This window comes from Globicephala melas, chromosome 13 (genome assembly GCF_963455315.2).
Source record: "Globicephala melas chromosome 13, mGloMel1.2, whole genome shotgun sequence".
NCBI lineage: Eukaryota > Metazoa > Chordata > Mammalia > Artiodactyla > Delphinidae > Globicephala > Globicephala melas.
This window is the reverse complement of record NC_083326.1, coordinates 69,985,356-70,003,571: the sequence shown is the minus strand read 5'-3', so window position 1 is coordinate 70,003,571 and position 18,216 is coordinate 69,985,356. Positions and strand designations below refer to the sequence as shown.

Genomic DNA, 18,216 nt, shown 5'->3' with positions numbered 1-18,216 from the left:
AGAGGAAGTGAGGGAGGAAAGAAAAGGGAGGGAAAGTGAAAGAGAAGGAAAGGAGGAAATGTAGGAGGGAGAACCAGAGAAAAGAGAGAGACCAAGGGAGGGAGAACAGGCAGAAGCACAGAGGCAGAACCAGGAGCGGGTGAATTAACGCCCGCCGGACTTCATGAATTACCCAACGCCCGCCCGCCTGCGCGCGCCCTGGGACTGGGCGGGCAGTGCGTCTCCCCGCTCGGGCCCACGGCCGCGCCCGCAAAAGCCACGCGAGCGGGCGGCGCGATCCCGGCCCCGGGTCACCCCGCGTGCGAGTAGCACCCCTGGCCGCTGGGGGTCTCGGCCCCGCCCCTCAGGCCGCCGGCGCTGGCCCCGCCCCGCCCGCATCCCCTCCTCGAGCCTCCCGGCCGCGCGCGGCATTGTGGGAGTTGTGGTCCCCGCGGCCCCGCGGAGCGCAGCGCGGCGTCGGCACCGGCTGGGAACCGGCTCGGCTCTGGCTCGGGCTCCGGCGGCGTGGGCCGGGCAGCAGCGGGGCGGTGGCTCCGTGGCGTGGGCAGGGGGCGTCCGAGCGTCCGCGCCCTCGGGCGGCGGCGTCTCCCCGGCCCCAGCGGCCGCCCCCGCCGCCCGCGCGCTCGGGCGCAGGTAAGCGGCTTCTCCGGGGGCTGCGGGGCAGGACGGCGGCGCAACGGGACCGACCCTGAGAGAGGGGGAGGAGGCGGGGGCCGGGCGGCTGCAGGCCCGCGGTCCCCACGCCCGGCGGCGCGGCCGCGGAGGGTGCTCAGCGCCCCGCATCTCGGCCCGTACGAGGGGCCCCCGCCGCCCAGCGCTCGCTACGTGCTGAGCGCCGCCGCCTTGGCAGTGTACGCGGCCCGGGCCGGGCATCACCCTCCTTGTCCCCTTGCTCCCTCGCGACTCTGTTCACCGTGTTAACATGCCCCATCAACATCACCTTCTCGGTCACCATCCTCCTTGGTCCCTTCTCTTGTTGCTCTTCCCCTCCCCCCCAGCCCTGTGCATCACCCATTTCCCTTATTTCCCGTGGTGACCCTCCTCCCCTGTTCCATGAGCCTCCTTCCCTAATCGCCCACTTTTCCTGTCAGTACCTTTCCATCGTCCCATTCCCCCCACCCCACCCCCACTCCCGCCCCGACCTCCTGGTGGTCACCATCTGTATTAACCTATTCTGTGCGCTCCCCTTTTCCCCCACTCTCCTGAGTGGGTGGATACTGAAAAAGCTGGACAAGAAAGTGAGGAGGAGAGGTCTCCGGTTCCCCGCAGCAGAGGGCTGGCCCCAGGGCAGCTCTCAAGCTCCTGGGTGCATGCATCACACTCCTTGCCCGGCTCCTTGGGGGGCTTCTAGGGTACCCTGAGAGTGAGTAGAAGCTCTCTGGCACTGGGCAGCCTCTCGGACTGGTAATGTGAACTGGATTAGCCAGGTTTGAGCCGAGTGTCTCTCTCCCTATGTGTTCGTTGTATCAGAAGTTATATTTGATTCGACTTGCTCACCAAAAAGTGGCCATGAATTCGGACCCTATTCCCCAGAGCTGGCTGACTTTGAAGATCTGGAGTTGCGTATTATTAAAGTGTAGAACTGCAATGAGGTGTCCCCATCCCTGATGAGGACAAGAAATGGAAACAGATGTGTAAAGGAAGCTGGAAGTTACTGTGGTCACAGAGACAAGAGCTGGGGGGTGGGAGTGGGGGGGTGGAATTCATGCCCTCGCAGCTGCAGGGCTGGGGTCTATGAGGGTCAGATGTTTGAACCAGTACTTGATAAACTGCCAATCACCCTGTAAAGGTAAAGGTTTAATTTAGTGTTACGTTTCAGCTGTGAGCTTGTTAATCCACCTCCGGGCTCAGGGTCCTGCCACCGTAGTTTGGGTAAAAGTAAGTGGCAGATGTGAGAAGTCCTTACTTGAGCTCTCAGTGCTGTTTGTGATCTTGTGAGCAGGGTCTGAAGCTGGGGTCCAGGGCCTGAGGATCCTCTGCCTTTTGTTTATAGCTCAGCTTAGGGAGCGTTCATGGCCGGTGTTGTACAGAATGAGGCTTCCCTGGGGAGAGGGTAAGTGGTGTGACTGTCCAATGGAGAGATTCCCTCGTCATCTACCCGGTACTCCGCGTCTTCATTTTGATTGACTTAAACTTCAAGCAGGGCTGATGGGAACTGAAACTTAACAGGTGTTTGTTAAATGATCATCATGTCACTCTTAGAACATTTAAGAGAAACAAACCTCTCTTCCTGAGAGACTGGGTTTTCAAAGTTCCAATTAGGGCTTCAGCTCAGCGATGGGGGAAATCCTTTTAGTAAAAGTGCTTGTTATCATACAGATGTTAGTTTCACACTGAACTTCAAGAATCCTGGGGTTCTGTTTGGCAGATGGCTTGCAAACAAAATACCTTTCATCATGATTTTCCTTTCCTTTTCCTCAAGAGGAAACAGCTGCCAGTTATGGGAGGACTAGTCAAGAACCAGGGCCCCGGGGTGAGTGGGGGAGGGGGTCTGTTTCCATCTAGGGGGCCCAGCCTTTCCCTCTTCTCCCAAATCTGTGAAGACATGGAGAACTATGAGGAAAAAATTTAGTTTCTAACCTCCCGACTCTTGTATTTTTCCTAGAAACATAAAAATGTCCGTGAATATTCAGCATATGCGTTTCTGACTGAATATTATAGTCAAGCGATTCTTTATTCAATCTAAGCTGGGAAGATATAAGTAGGGAGTTAAGGACAATCTAAGGTTTCCCTTTAATTTTAATAGCTTTTGCACGTCTGGGGACCCGCCCCCCCAAAAAAAAAATTCCTTGAGATGTGTGGCAACAAGAGTATACCTTTGGCTGTTGGAATTCTCAGACCTGAGATACCTTTCCCTGATGGCCCACCTGTGGTTTGCTGGCTACTAGAGATGGGAATCCACATGTCACGGCGGTCACTAGCACATTCTGAACTGTCACCATGATGTGATCATCAGTGCTTTCAACCCATCATTCCCCTTGATCCAATGAGAGGAGCATTACCCCGTCTTAACAGATGAGCAAACTGAGACTTAGAGAGGGGAGTGACCTGCCCAGTTTGGGTTCTTAACCTCTCTGCTACGTTGCAAGAATGTTGGGGCCAAATTTAGTCCCCGGAGAAGGGGGAGGGTACAGCTTTCCTGTTTTTATTAGTTGCCTTCTCACGTTCCTGTGAGACAAGGGAGAGCATGGTACCAAGCGAAATTTCTGAATTATTCTGCTCCTCGAGGTGAGGGAATGTATTACACATGTAGTAGAACATAGACCTGGCTGTTTTCATCCAATTAGAGCAGGATGGACAGAGAGTTTCACCTGGGAAGCACGGCCGGGGTTCTATAGACACAGGCAATGAGACAGCTGGGCTTCGATCATCTCTTAGGTTGTTAGGATAATCAGCGTGCCGGACACTGGCCCAAACCATCGGCAGGATACGTGGCAAAGCACAGCACTTCTGTGTGTTTTGGAGACAGACCGGAAAGGGCTTCTATTTTCATTCTATCCATCATTTCACTTTCATAATCTCATGGGTGAGGCCAGTAGATAGCCTCCCAAGCGAGTAGACAGAAGATGCCTGGTGTCTGCCACAGATGTGACCCCGGGGAGCCCACTTCCTTTTCCAGCTTGATTTAAGCCCAACCTATGTCAGAAGGGCAAGAGAGGTTAAATAAGAATGATGAAGTGCTGTGAAAAGAGCAAGTAAAATGGAGAATATGCAGTTCCAAATTCCTTTACCATTTGTAAGATGCTTTTGAATCCAGATTTCTCTTTAATAAAAGGTACAGAGATTTAAGGAGAATAAGCATTTATTACATACCTACTGTGCAAGAGCGTAGCAAAATGGATAGATATGGCTTTGAAGTGAGATGGGCTCTGTGTCCCTGCCCCGGCTGCATGAACTGGGGTGAGTTATAGGACCTCTCTGAGCCTCAGTTTCCTCATCCATAAAATGGGGATCACAGCACCTCCTAAGGATGACACAAAACAGATGGTACTACTGTAATGATCAAACAGTACTTGATGCAGATTAAACACTACTGGCCTTTTGGGAAAGGGGGTGGTGATAAAATGGAAGGAGAAAGTACAGGATTGAGAAGCGTGTCCCCTTCCAACAGAGACCTGACAAAACGAGCTGGGGCTTTGTGTTTCACTTGAGGACTTTTCCAGGGGTAAAAATTTATGCCGGTTTATTATTATTTTTTTCATCTCAGGTTTGGACTGCCTAAAAAAGTCATTTCACGGTGACCAGCCCCACTTGCCGACGTGACCTAAAGCCGCTCCTTTGCCCCCACCCGCAGTGACTTTTGCCGGGAGTGGGGGGCTGGGCACAGATGTCTTTCCATGCCGCCCTTGGCAGGACCCGAGGAACCGTGGCAGCCATGCCTCCGCCTGCCCCAGCCGCCCCTCACCCCCTACGCTGACCTGCATGGTATGCATGCCCTTGGGACTCCCGAGGACTGACCAGCTGACCTCTCTTCGGATCCCCAACAGCTCCCCCAAAATGTCGCTCGAGTGGCTGGTGGCCTGGAGCTGGTCGCTGGACGGCCTGAGGGACTGCATCGCCACCGGCATGCAGTCCGTGCGGGACTGCGACACCACGGCCGCGGTCACCGTGGCCTGCCTGCTGGTCCTGTTCGTGTGGTACTGTTACCACGTGGGCAGGGAGCAGCCCCGGCCCTACGTCTCGGTCAACGCCCTGATGCAGGGCCCCGACGCCACGGGGCTGCAGAACGGGTTCGTGTACTGCCAGTCCCCCGAGTGCGTGCGCTGCAGCCACAGTGAGGGTCTCAACCAGAAGCTCTACCACAACCTGCAGGAGTACGCCAAGCGCTACTCCTGGTCCGGCATGGGCCGCATCCACAAGGGCATCCGCGAGCAGGGCCGCTACCTCAGCAGCCGGCCCTCCATCCAGAAGCCCGAGGTCTTCTTCCTGCCCGACCTCCCCACCTCGCCCTACTTCGCCCGGGACGCACAGAAGCATGACGTGGAGCTGCTGGAGCGCAACTTCCAGACCATCCTGTGCGAGTTTGAGGCCCTGTACAAAGCGTTTTCGAACTGCAGCCTCCCACAGGGCTGGAAAATGAACAGCACCCCCAGTGGGGAGTGGGTCACCTTTTACTTGGTCAATCAGGGGGTCTGCGTCCCCCGGAACTGCAGGAAGTGCCCACGGACGTACCGCTTGCTTGGAAGCCTTCGGACCTGTATTGGGAACAATGTTTTTGGGAACGCGTGCATCTCCGTGCTGAGCCCCGGCACCGTGATAACGGAGCACTACGGACCCACGAACATCCGCCTCCGCTGCCATTTAGGTACGTGGCGGGGACAGGGCCTCCCGGCACGCGCTGTTCTAGCAAATACATCCCAGCCCGTCTGCCGGCCGGGAGCCCAGACACCACGAGTTGTAGTCAGTAGCCAGGATTGGGCTTTTTCTCATGCTTCACTGTACTCTGATCAAAAATGGATGGGTCACGTGTGAACAGTGTTGGCAGCAGAGAATTGAGTCAAAAAAGAAACGTGTGGTCAGTATAAACCTAATTTGTGACAGAAACTCCGTCCAAAGGAGCTGTCTGCCGAGATGGGAATGGTCTCCATCTACGCTGTCCAGTGCAGGAACCACCAGCTGCATGTAACTTGAGTGCCTGAAATGTGGCCAGTGCAACTAAGGAGCTCAATTTTTACTTGAATCCAAATTTTAAAATATGACACTTGGCTACTGTATTGGACAGAGTAGTTCTAGAGCCAGAGGCTATTGGGGTGATTCAGGAGGCTGAAAGATACCCAAGTGCCTTCCGAATCAACAAGGACGAAGGGACGCTTTGTGTGAAGTTGATTTTATTCTGCTTCTAGGGAGGTTGGTAATACGTGTAGTGTGTGTAGCAGTGGTTTTGAGAACAGGGTCTGGAGTCAGATTGCCTGTGTTTGCGTCCTCACCCCACCATGAGCTGGCTGTGTTACTTTGGGCAAGTCAGTCCCCTTCCCTGGGCCTCAGCTTCCTCATTTGGGAAGTGGAGGTATTATAAAAAGATCATGTTTTACAGAGTTATGTCGAGGCTCTGGTGTGATGATGTGCATCGTGAGGCATTTGCTCAAGCAGAGCCTGATAGTGAGTACTTGATAAAAGCAGGCTCAAAAACTACTCGGTGAAGAGGGACGTTAGTTCTCCAGAGTGCCTCCTTCCTAGTGAGTCATGATAACATTGGTTACCAGGGCAGTGGCACCACTGGTTAGCATCCCAGACTAGAGGAGCTGCTGAGAGCCTGAGCAAGGTCCCGCTTTGGAAGTCCGCCCCAGCTTTGTGTTGGAGGGACGAGAGGCGCACGGAGGAGCCCCAGTATAGCCTGGAGAAGGGGGTTCATAACCATGGTCCACAGGGCAGCCTCGGGGCTGCCTGGGGGACCTGAGCCCGATGCCCCGGGCCCTTCAGCCCCTCTTCGCCCAGAGCCCTCTGCTTCTCCCGCTCTCTCTGTGGAGACTGGACAGAGGGCTTCACTGCTTTAAAAAAACAGAAGGAACTAGGTTCGAGCAATTGACATCGTTTTGAGTATTTCAAGAGTAAAAGCAGGACAGGGTAGGGGCTCTGGAGGGAGTTGCCTGGCTTCGTGGCTGGCTGTGAGACTTTGGGAAATAACCACGTCTCTCCGGGCCTCAGTTTCCACATCTGTAAAATGAGGAGATAGTACTTATTCACAGGAATGTTGAGAGCTTTCAATGAAGTCATATCTGCCATGGCTGCTTGACACGGCTCCTGGCATGCGACAGCATTCGATAAATGGTAGCTAGTAGCTTTTATGATCATACGCTGTGTTGGGCAGTGTGAAAAATGACCCATAAGACATAGTCCCTGCCCCTGGGAAACAGTGGAAAATGCACAGACTCTGGAAGCAAACATACCTGGACTCAGATCCCGGCTTAGCCCCGTTTGCCGGGTGACCCTGGGCAGGCTCTGAAACTGAGCCTCCAATTTCTCCTCTCTGAAATGGGCGTAACACCTACCTGGAGGGCTGTTTGGAAGATTAGAAGTATGTCCTGTGTGTGAAGTGCTTGGCAGGTAGAGGGCAGTCAGTTAAAGGGGGCTCTGGTTGATCTAAGAAGTGAGATGATCGTCTTAGTGATGATCATTGTAATGAAATCTCTGTGTGAGGCACCAGGGCGCACTCTGAGCTCAGGGGACACGGGCTGCCTGTGGGCTGCTCCGGGACGGGGGTCTGACCCTGCAGGACCGCTGGGGCCGCCGGGGTGGAGCAAAGCAGGAGGCTCCCCCTGGGGCTGGGGCGCCGTATCTGGGCTAGCTGGGGAGCCCGCTGGTGGGGCTGAGCTTGACCAGCTCAGTGGGAGCAAACCGCAGGGGGCCTCCCTGCCAGGCTGTGGGCCTCGGGGAGCAATGCTCTTCTTTTTAAAGGTTTCCCTTGTAAGTTTTCTAAAAGCTTCAGAAGGACGTGTAGGGAAGGGCACTTGAGCTGGGTGTGGTAGAATTCCGGGCAGGTGTGTTGAGTAGGAAGGGCTGGTGGACCTGCCTCCCAGGTGTTCATGCCTGTTGTGTATGTGTGCAGTGTACGTGTGTGTGTGTGTGTGTGTGTGTGTAACATGTGCCCACGTGGGCCTCTTTATGATCCGTCATTCCCCTCCCGGCCCAGAGAGTCACTTGCCACCGGAAAAACTGGGTCATCCGTGTCACCCTGGACAGCAGGCGGTGTTGGAAGGCGTCCCACTAGCGTGAGCTGTCCCCATGGCAAGGGTGAGCGCCAGGGTTGGGTTTGCTCCGTTTCCTCCTCTCCTCTGTCCTTCCACCCAGGAAGGAAAGAGAGGGGTGTGAGACTCACGTGACCTCGTGTGTTGACATAGGGGGTGTCCGGAGAATGAGGTCAGAGGCAGGAAGGGCCTGGTACGTGCCAGCGGCCACACCTCCGCCAGTTACCTGGCAGACGTGGGGAGGCACCTGCGGTTCCAGAACTGTGTCTTTGCAGTGCCCCGCAGCCTCCCTTTCCGCCTTCCGTCTTGAGTGGGGGCTGGGGGCGTCGTCCCGGCCGCCGCTCTTCAGCCGTCAGTGCCTCCGGGTGGCACACGTTTGCCGAGCCTGCTCCGAGCTTCCGCTAGAGGTGGCATCGCTCAGCACCCGTCCATGCAGCCCAGCCGTCACCCAGCACCCTGTACGGGGCTGCGAGGTCCCCACCCACTGTCACGAAGCTCCAGGGAACAACCTCTGAAACTAATGAGGCAGCTGTTAGCCAGGAGGCAGATACCGGTCCAGTGGCAGACCCTCAGGGAAGGGTGGATGAAAGTGTGTGAGCGTATCCAGATTCTCGCTACAAAAGCCCGTTAGGCTCTCATTTTCCTTTCATGAGTATATTGTTGGATTTCTCGGCCGTCCGGCTGGGTGATACAAGCTGGTCAGCTCCTGTCTGCCTTGCCCACCCTGAGTGCCAGCTGCCAGCCTCCTGAAGTGGTGGACAGAGCCCTTTCTCCACCCGTCTTGCGCCTCTGTCCATGGGCATTGGGGACAAAGCAGTGAGCCCTAAGCCAGAGGGGGCCTGGGGATATGGGACTGGCCGAGGCCATGCGTGGGGCCTGTGTGTCCCCAGTAGCCGCCCGAATGCTCTGTTTGGGCGAGTGTTAATCATATCTGCCAGCCAGGCTGGTTTATGGCAGTAGGCGGGGATGGTGGGCCGCTGGAAGGCTGGGGCGCAGTGAAGGGAGGCGGAGGCGAGTGAGCAGGGGCTGGGAAGCCGGCAAGCCAGGCCGTTTTTCTGTTGTACCATTGGGGTGGTGATGAATCATTTCGTGGCCCAGAAAAAGGGGAGCTTCTTTTTGGAATCCTGGGGTGTTCTGTCCCTGCAGAGAACCACCTATCCCTAAAGGCCTTCTCCACTGAACCAAGCGGTGAGGGCACGCATGGAAATCTTTCAGGTGGAGCGGAGCTCCTTTACAGCCCTAACCTCCCCCAGCAGTTGTTAACAGTAGTGGGAGATCCTGGTTCCAGAGGCAGAACTGACAGTGTCAGCTGATTCAGTGAAACGTACTATTGATAGTTGAGACATATTAACTACAGGGAAGTTGACAACCACTTAGCCTCACTGCTACCGATGTAACAACTAGCATTTATATCCTACTGTCCAGTGTTGTAAGAGCCTGTTCCATGGAGCCAGACAGATCTGGGTTCAAATCTCAGTTCGCACAGGACTAAATAGCGACTTCCAGCAGGTCACTTAACTTCTCTGAAGCTCAGTTGCTCCATCTGGAAAGTGTGTGATGTCCGTAAAGTGTTTATTTAACACAAACCTGCTCACAGTAAGTCTTCAGTGATTGGTAGCAAGGACAGTGGTCACACAGCCTGGAAGGCAAGTGTGCTCATGGCCTCTCTTTACAGATGAGGAGGCTATAGCTCAGAGAGGTTGAGTGACTTGCTCAGAGTCACCCAGCACGTAAGGGTGGTCGTCTGACCTGAAGTCCTCTCTCCTGCCCATTACTCCACGTGGCCTTTGTTTGAGTTCTTACTCCATATGTGCCTCCTGGCGCCATCCATTTCTGGTTCAGAGGGTGTGTCAAATCCTCAGGCTGTTGAGAGTACGCTGTTTCATGTGTGTCGTAGGGACATTAAATCAGAGCGGGGATGCTGACTGGCCCAGGGTCGTGATTATCAGGGTGGGTCACTGAAGACAGACAGAACACCATGATCCCAGGCCCTCTCACAGGGCCCACTTCCTCCCGGCTCAGGGCCTACCCAGCCTCCTCTGAGTCAGTTAGGTGGCTGTGCCGGTGCCTTCATTCACAGATGACCAGGTAGTGCCAGGGGCCAAGCGTTCCTTCAGACCCTTGAGTTGGAAATGGGGGTGTGAAAGTGCATGCACGGCAGCGCTTGAAGAAGACCCCCCTTTCCGGGGTTCTATACCCGAGCTCGGGTCCCCCGCCTGCATTTTGAACATATGGCTTCCTACGAGGGTGGCAGTCAGTTTCCTCTGAAAGCTCAGGCGTTTCTTTAGGGGTGTCACCATTTTCCCAGAATGAGGCTGGGGAAACTTGGACTGTGAACATGCCATCCTCAGGCCTCACAGTGGATTTTAACGTTGGACCCTAAAGAGGAGGGCACTGTGTGAGTCTCCGAGTCTTTAATCTCGACGGAAGCAGCCTTTGCCTATTGGGCAGGCAGGGTTCTGAACCTGGCCTCCCTCGGTTTCCGGGGCCCCACGACTGGGCTTCAGGAGTCTCACAGGTGGAGCGCAAGCCTTGGTCCGTGCTTTAATCAGAGTAGTCCCTGGCCCAGAACAGATTAAGCCACCAGAGGAATGAGTTTCTCCAGGGAGCACAGTGAGGGTGCAGGTGCACGGCCTGCATCTGTCCTAACGGACTGCCTCCACCCACCCACCAAGCGGGGCTCCCGAGGGGTAAGGCGCAGGGTCGGGGCTTTGGAGGTCGAGAGCTTCCTCCAAAGCCTGCCACTCCCGACTTCCGGCGTCCCTGGCCCTGCCCGCCTTCATTTTCTTTTCTCTGCTTTGCCCCCAGGTCTGAAAACTCCGAGTGGCTGTGAGCTGGTGGTGGGCGGGGAGCCCCAGTGCTGGGCAGAAGGCCGCTGCCTCCTCTTCGATGATTCTTTCCTGCACGCCGCGTTCCATGAAGGTGAGTGTCTGTGTGCCCCGTGGCCGCCTTTAAAAATATAAATATATATATTTACATGTATCTTTAAACTTTCTTTTTAAAGCAGTTTTTGGTTCCCAGAAAAGCTGAGCAGGAAGTACAGAGTGTGCTCCCTGCCGTGACCCCCATAAATTTCCCCTCTCTTAGCACCTTGTAACAGTGGAGTACGCTGGTTACAATGGCCGCGCCAATTTTGACACATCATCAGTAACTCAGGTCCGTAGTTTACATGAAGGTTCACTCTTACTGTTGTACACTCTGTGGGTCTGGACAAACGTGTGATGTCACGCGTCCACCATGACAGGATCGCACGGAGTAACCTCCCTGCCCTAAAAGTCCTCCGCGTTCCACCCACCACGTTTTCACCCTTCCCTCCCTCTGCCCGTTTCCTTTCTGCACTCTGCTCAGAACCTTCTGGGGTCTTCTGATAATGTTGTTGATCAGAGAGGAGGAGAGCTTGCGATCTGTGCCGGGGTCAGCAGGGGTCCCTGCCCGAAAGCTGACCACGTGGGTCTGGCTCTGCCCGGGTCCTGGCTCCGGGCGGTTTGAACCTCTCCTCTCTCGCCGCCCTCCCCCAGGTTCGGCGGAGGACGGCCCACGGGTGGTTTTCATGGTGGATCTGTGGCATCCCAACGTCGCAGCGGCCGAACGGCAGGCCCTGGATTTCATCTTTGCCCCGGGACGATGAGAACATTGGTCGTGCTGCAGTCGCCGAGAGTGGCCGCGGTCCGCCCGGGCAGACAGGGGTGCGGCCCGGCCCCTGCCCCTGTTCCAATTCCATGCCTCGACAGAATGCTCTCATTTGGGATTTGGTTTTTAGGTCGTGTTGGGTCCCTCTTTCCTTCGGTTATTGAAAGTGGGAAATTTTCAGCTTGTATTTCCTTAGATTTTTTTTCCCTTCCAATCATTTGCTTCTGCGATTCCTTTCTGCCTAAAAGCGCATTACTTTGCTCTGTGACCAGAGGCTCGGGGTCCCTGTTGTCTGTGTCACGCTGCTACTTGGTTTCGTCAGTGCTCTGAAATAGGGTTGCCAAATGGTTACTTGTCTGGATGTAATAACGTAAATCTTCCTGTCATCTTAAAAGAAAAAAACAAAAACAAAACAAAACACTGCAGATCAGAGAGCTGGAGGACGTGGCCTCTGCTGCTGTCACGATCACCCTGGGCCTCAGACGCCCGGGTCGGGGGAGCCCGCGGTCCGCATCCCCAGCTGTCCCCTGCTGGCTTCCTCGGCAGGGTGGCCCAGTCAGGGCAGGGCAGACTCACCATTGCTCACCTCACCCTGAACCCAGTCGGGTCCCTGATGGCAAGAGCATCAGGCTGGTGGCAATGGAGGCTTTTCTGTAGACGTTGCTTTCCGACAGAGCTGAGGCTGGTGTCTTCGAGAGCCAAGCTGGGGCTCCCTCGGTTCAGCAGCTGAACATGTGATTCGATTACCTCACTGCCTACAGAAGCCCTACTGCCAAGCCGGGCCTGGAGAATTCCCCGTTTGAGCTGTTTGGAGTCCAAGGTGATGAGCATTCAGACCCCCAGGCTGGCTGATGGGCGCCGAGGTGAGATGAGACCTCACTCATCCAGTGACGTTCTGGAAAAGCCTTTCTCTGGCAAAACTGGAATCGTAGATCCGCCCGAAGTGTCTGTTTTGCTTTGGAGTTCTGTTTCCTATGATTTCCCATTTGTCTGTACATAAGCGTTCAAACGCTGGGCTCGGAGATCATGGCAGAGTCGGCCCTGTGTCTCTGTCAGTGCACAAGGGTGTGGTGAGGGCCACCTAAGCCAGTGTGTGCACGTGAGGACACTGGGGGGACCTACATACCCAAAGGACCCATGGTCGCGGCGCTGGGTCTGCTGTGAAGGACGTGGCCAGTTTGAGGCACTAAGTCTAGAAGCAGCCCCCCGTTAGCCGATGTGTGAAGGAGTCTCCTCCAGTCACACTAGAGATGCCTTTTTTGAATAATGTATTACGGCAGAGTCAGGTTTGTAAAGCCTTGGAGCGGTACGGAACATACTGCTTGTCCCGTCTGGGTCCAGTGTTTCTATCCGAACGGAAACCAGCAGCTTCTGGGAGGAGCAACCGTCAGAAGTAAACGCGGTCTGAAACGCACTAGGTAGTTACTAGCAAGTGTGCAAAGAAACCGTGTCTACATTTGAGTACAATTTCTACACAGGTGTTTTTCAGCGATTAGAATGCAGGAAAGGGCAGAAATGTCAAACACACCTGAAGTCTTTTTACTTGTTAAGTTTCTTGTTAAAGAATCCCTGAGGTGCATGATTTCTACACGTACTGACTGCTCTACGTTTACAAAGCCAGCAGCCCACACAGGCCCCTGGCTACCTGTGCTCACGTGACGCGGTTGGGGAGCAGAGGGTAAATAAAAGATCTTGCTGAAAACCAGAGTGAAGTGGTAAAGCGGTCTGTTGGAGAGGTGATGTGGGACTTGGGCAGAGGCTCCGAGAGGGCCACTCATTGCAGGCTCTTGGTTTCTGGATCGTGTCACAGAGACAGGAGGGCCCCTAACGGTGGTCATGTACAGGGAATGAAGCGAGATGTAGTTCTCAGTAATGGGCGCGGAGTGGGGGAAAGGAGCAGATCCATGGAATGTTCGGGAGCTGCAGGTGTCACTCTGGACAAAGAACAAGGGCCGTGCTCCAGGAGAGCTGAGGATTCCGGACTCGGTGCCAAGAACTTGCTCCCACGTCACCTTGCACAAGTCATGGAGCCTCTGGGAGCCTCAGTTTCCTTCACTGTAGAGACAGTGCCTGGCACGTGAAGCAGCGAGGTTGGTTCCCTTCCTGACATAGCAGGGGTTCTAAGCAGTTACAGACAAACAGGTGAGGAGGAAGGATGGGTGAGGAAGAGATGGACGAGTCCACCGGGTCGCTGGTAGAGGCGGCCGGGGAGCTGCGGCTTCTTTCTGCTGTCTGTGTCTAACCTCGGGGAGAAAGAAGCAGGGCCCTTGGTGGCTCTGTTTTGAATGTTTCCCCTTGTGTTAGAAGAAGGACAGGGAGCTCTGGTGGCCTGGAGCCCCAGGAGATGCCTGGCTGCCAGGTGTTTTCATAGCAAAGCTGGCCAGGCTGCCACAGCAGGTGGGAGGGAAGAGCACCGTGCACCCTGGGCCACGATATTTCTCGCTCTCCTGAAGCGCGCGTTGCCAGCTAGGCAACTGCTAAAGTAATTTACACGTTGCAGCCGGGGATGCCCAAGGTGAGAAAAGGGAGGCAGCATGCCTGCCCAGCTTCGAGTGGGAAGCCCTGCCTTCCACGCAGAGGCAGCCTGCCTCGGCTGCAAGGCCGGATTGGTGACTCAGTTTGACAAGGTCACCTCCCAGGTCTCCCAGGCACCTGCTCATCATCCCCCAAAGTCGCCTAGATTGTCTGGGTTCTGAGCCCTCCTTTGCTGACAGCAGCCACCCTTGTAGCATTGAGTAGTGCCCTGCAGCGTGTGGTGGGGGAGGAGAAGGGTAGTCCTCACCCACTGGCTCTGGACTTTGGCTGCACAGTACAGTCACCCAGGGAGCTTTTGAGAAATACTGATGCCCACACCCTGCCCCCAAGGCATCTCAGTTCTTTGGCCAGGTCTCCGGTATTTGTTTCAACTCATTTCCTGGGCTGACTCTAATGTGTAGCTGGAGCTGAGGGTCGATGCCCTGAGTAGCAAAAATGGCAAGGCCTTTGAAATCAGCCAGCTGGAGGTTCAAGGCTCAGCTGTGCCCCTATGTGATACTGGGATAGGCCACCTAACCTTGGCCTCTAGGGGATGGTCACTGTTTTAACACTCTCCTCCAGCAGTACTCTGACGAGCCTCTTGCAAGACCGTAACATTCCCCTTTCTCAGTCCCTGGATTTCCAGGACCTGACCCAACCCCAGCTGCAGGGCTAGGCACATGACCCACACCTGACCAATCATCAGAGCCTTGCAGACTCCTGGGTACTAAGGGCTGGGCACATGGTCCAAGTTCTCTCCTGGGACCATTGAGAAAGAGAGGCTACTTTTCGAGGGATGGGAGTGGGGGATCCAGTGTAAAGAAAATCTGAGAGAGAAACCCACAGAGGAGAGCAGGTCCCTCATCTTGTGGAGATCATCTGAGTCCTAATATAGCTTTGCCTGGAACCAGCCCTACCTCTGGACTTTTCCGTACATGAGCCAATAAACTCCCTTTTAACTCTTAAGTCTGAGTTGTGGTTTCTGTCTGTTGCTACCAAATGTCCAAATCCACTCTGTGAGCTTCATCTCGAAAATGTGCCCAATGCTTCCTCTCATAGGCTTAAAGTGAGGTCTGAATAAGATAAGATTATGGCAAGTTGTGGGTGGGTGGGAAGTGCTTCTTACATGTTTTTAAAATGTAAATACGAGAAGCAGAGGCTCAGTACAAAATGCTGTTTTTAAGGACCATGATGCCCTACTGGCAGCCGCCTCCCCGTGACATGTATGTCCCTGGCTGAATCTTGCTAACCAGATGTAAACACAGGGAACAGGAGAGAATAAGGCTATATACTTTAGAGCTGCTGACAGATGGCAGTGAAAATACTCAAGCAGACTGTAGCATTGGGTGGCAGGAGGCGACACACACAGAGATTAATTGACTTTCCGCCTCCTTCCCAGGCACACACGTTGGTCCTAACTTCGGATCACCTACCCTTCCCCATGTTTCCCACTTCCGCCGCGTTAGCCACCCCGGCTTCAAGGTGAGTGTGTTGCGTCCTCGAGTACAGACAGCACTGTTCCCTCTGGAAGATTCTATTGTATACATTATTATCCCATAATACTTGTGGCCCCGCGGGGGTGGGTGCTGGGACAGTTACGCTCACTTAAGATGAGAAAACGTAGGCTCGGGGCAGTGGACGAGCACAAGGCTGTGGTGCCGGCTGGAGGGCGAGCCGGAAACAGAAGCCAGGTGTCCCGGCTCACGGCTCAGCATCCCCAGGCTTTTGAACTCCGGTCATGTGTTCAGGCCTCTCTCTCCACGGCGGGCAGAGGGACCCCCGTGGGGAGGCCGTTTGCCTTCTCAGGACACACAGGACACTGTTTGCCTTCTCAGGACACTGAGCCCCACTTTCTGTGGGTCCACGACGTGCCACACTTTTACTTACATCGCCTTTCCTCTGCATTTTAAAGAAGATACTGAGAGTTTCCAAAGCACTAAGTGGTAGAGCTGCGATCTGAACCCTGGTCTCACACCAGAGCCGCGTGCTCCTACTGCCCCAGGAACCAGTTGGGGCTGGTTGGAGAGCAAGGACGCACCCTCTGAGCACATGGGAGATGGAGTGGGGAGACGGCTCGTCTCACCGTCCCCGTGCCCCGCGCCCTTCCCGGGGATCCCTCAGCCCCGCCGAGTAGGAGGGCAGGGCAGAGAAGGGCTAGCACTCAGCTTGGACCCGAGCGCACTCAGGCTCTCATGACATGGCCTCTTCTTGGCGCTTGACAGGATTCAAAAGGCACTCTGGGTTTTGTTCCCCAGAGAAACACAGCTGGTTTCAAGTTCAGACATTGAAAATAAACAGAGAGGAAGTGTCCTTTTTCAGCCTTGAAGCCCTTAGAATCTTCACCTTAAGCTTCCCAGATTCAATGAATGTACTGAGAAAAGATCCAGCGTGCCTTTTTCTCCTGAGCTACGATGACGAGTGTGGATCTTACACCCCGCCCTCCCTAGGGGGAGGGGACAGGGTACTTCCCCTCCCGCTGCTCTTTTCTCAGGACAGTCCACAGTGAAGGGGGTGTGTGTGTGTGTAAGGCGGGAGGGGGTGAACAGATGCTAGCGTTGCACGCAGTTCGAGAGCGTCAGCCGTCGGTTCCCTGCTCACCCCCGTGGACCCCTTATTAGTAGGGGTCTCCCTCTCTCCGTCGTGGCTTCCTCCGTCTGGAGACAGTGCCCATCATAAAGCAGGCACATCCCTCCATCTGCCCCAAGTGAGGCGCTTCCAATCTCCCAAGTAGTCCCCAAACCTGCCCATCTCTCTCAGTCATGTCACCTCCCTGCTCCGCGCCACTAACCCTTCCCACCTGGACAGCCGCAGCCTCCTGGTGGTTCCACTCCTGCCCTGCTTCTCGCCCATCTGAGAGCCAGTGACATTTCCAACGGGAACCAAATTGAGTCACTGCCCTGCTTAAAGGCTCCCCTTCGCCCAGTGTCTCGGCCACCTTGCAAGGGCCTTCACGGTGCGAGCCCTTGCTCCCCCCCGCGCTCCGTGGCACCGCACTGTTGAAAGACAGAGGCTTGGAATGGCCAGAAGGACAGACACATCAAGTTTGCAGGGTGGGCGCGTTAGTTTCCCATGGCTGCTCTAACAAACTACTATGAACCTGGTGGCTTAAAACAACCGAACTCGTTCGCTCATGCTTCTGGAGGCCAAAGTCCAGAATTGGTTTCGCTGGGCCTAAGTCAGTGTGTTGACAGAATCCTGCTCTCTGGGGTAGAGGCCATCCTTTGCCCCTTCTGCATCTTGTGGCCGCATCACTCAACCTCTGCCTCCGTCCTCACTTCTTCTCTTCCGTGAGTCACCTGCTTCTGCCTCTCTGACAAGCACACTTGTGAGGGCCCTCGGATGACCTGCATCTCAAGATCCTTAATCACACCCGCGCCACCCTGATAACACGACGTAACGCTCGCAGGACCTGGTTGGTATCTTTGGGGGCCACTGCTGGGCCCACGACACAGGGCCTGTGGTCCGGTGTGAGGATGCACACTCAGCGGGGAGCAGCTGCACCCCACTTCCTGCAGGATGGGTGTGAGGAACGCAGTAACTGGGGGAGCGTGCAGAGCGTCTCGGCCACATGAGAAAGGCCCACCATGGGGCTTCAACGCTCGGGAGAGGGTGACTGCAACCAAGAGCCAGTCCCCACTGGCTGTACGGTCAAGGTGACAAGAGCCATAAGCCTAGATGCTTCCTTCCAGCGGGAGGCAGTTTGATTAGGCTCAACATCCCTCCGGGGACCAGAGAGCCTTTCCCGGCCGGAGTCTGATCGATTGCCACTGTTAATCACACCATGGGACCTTTTTCCCTGAGGTTCACAGAGCCTCTCACTGCTCTCCGTCCTCCCATGTTCCCCGCTCACTGGCGGGAGGCAGTCGTCCTGGATGATGGGGGGTGTGCCGTAAACCAGGGCGTCCTGCAGACACCGCCGTCCCTGGGGGCACGGGTGCGGAGGAGTGGGGCTCGCCCCATGGGAAGGATCGGACTCTGGAACTGGCAGGAAGAAAGGGGAGGCAGCGCTCGGTTCCTTCCTTAGTGGTGCGGCCCGGCGGGTGCTGGTGGCTGGATACGGACCGAGGCTGAAGGGCCCCTGGGCCAAAGCTGCAGGGAACCTGGTCGGGGCTAGGATGTGGGCTTGCGAGTGTCCTGTCTGCTGCTGTAACAGACCACCCCGGGAGTGGCGTAAAACAACACACGTTTATTGTCTCCCACGCTGCCTGAGGGCTAGTTCAGAAGTGGTTCGGCTTCATGGTTCCGGCTGTTTCTTACGAGGCTGAGTCACGTGTCGGCAGGGGCTGCAGTCCTCTGAAGGCACCCGGGCTGGGGCACCTGCTTCCAAGAAGGCTCACTCACGTGGCCGTGGGCAGGAGACCCTCACCACGAGGGCTTCTCCATAGGG

General features: G+C 55.5%; 1 protein-coding gene across 1 annotated transcript; it reads left to right on the top strand.

Moving 5' to 3' along the window:
• The first annotated feature begins 426 nt into the window (after nt 1–426).
• ASPHD2 (aspartate beta-hydroxylase domain containing 2) lies at nt 427–14,795 on the top strand. The gene is made up of 4 exons (XM_030860680.2): nt 427–633; nt 4,208–5,305; nt 10,494–10,607; nt 11,204–14,795. The coding sequence occupies exons 2-4, from the start codon at nt 4,423–4,425 to the stop codon at nt 11,311–11,313; spliced, it is 1,107 nt and encodes a 368-aa protein (XP_030716540.1). The 5' UTR covers nt 427–633; nt 4,208–4,422; the 3' UTR covers nt 11,314–14,795.
• Nucleotides 14,796–18,216: the final 3,421 nt, after the last annotated feature.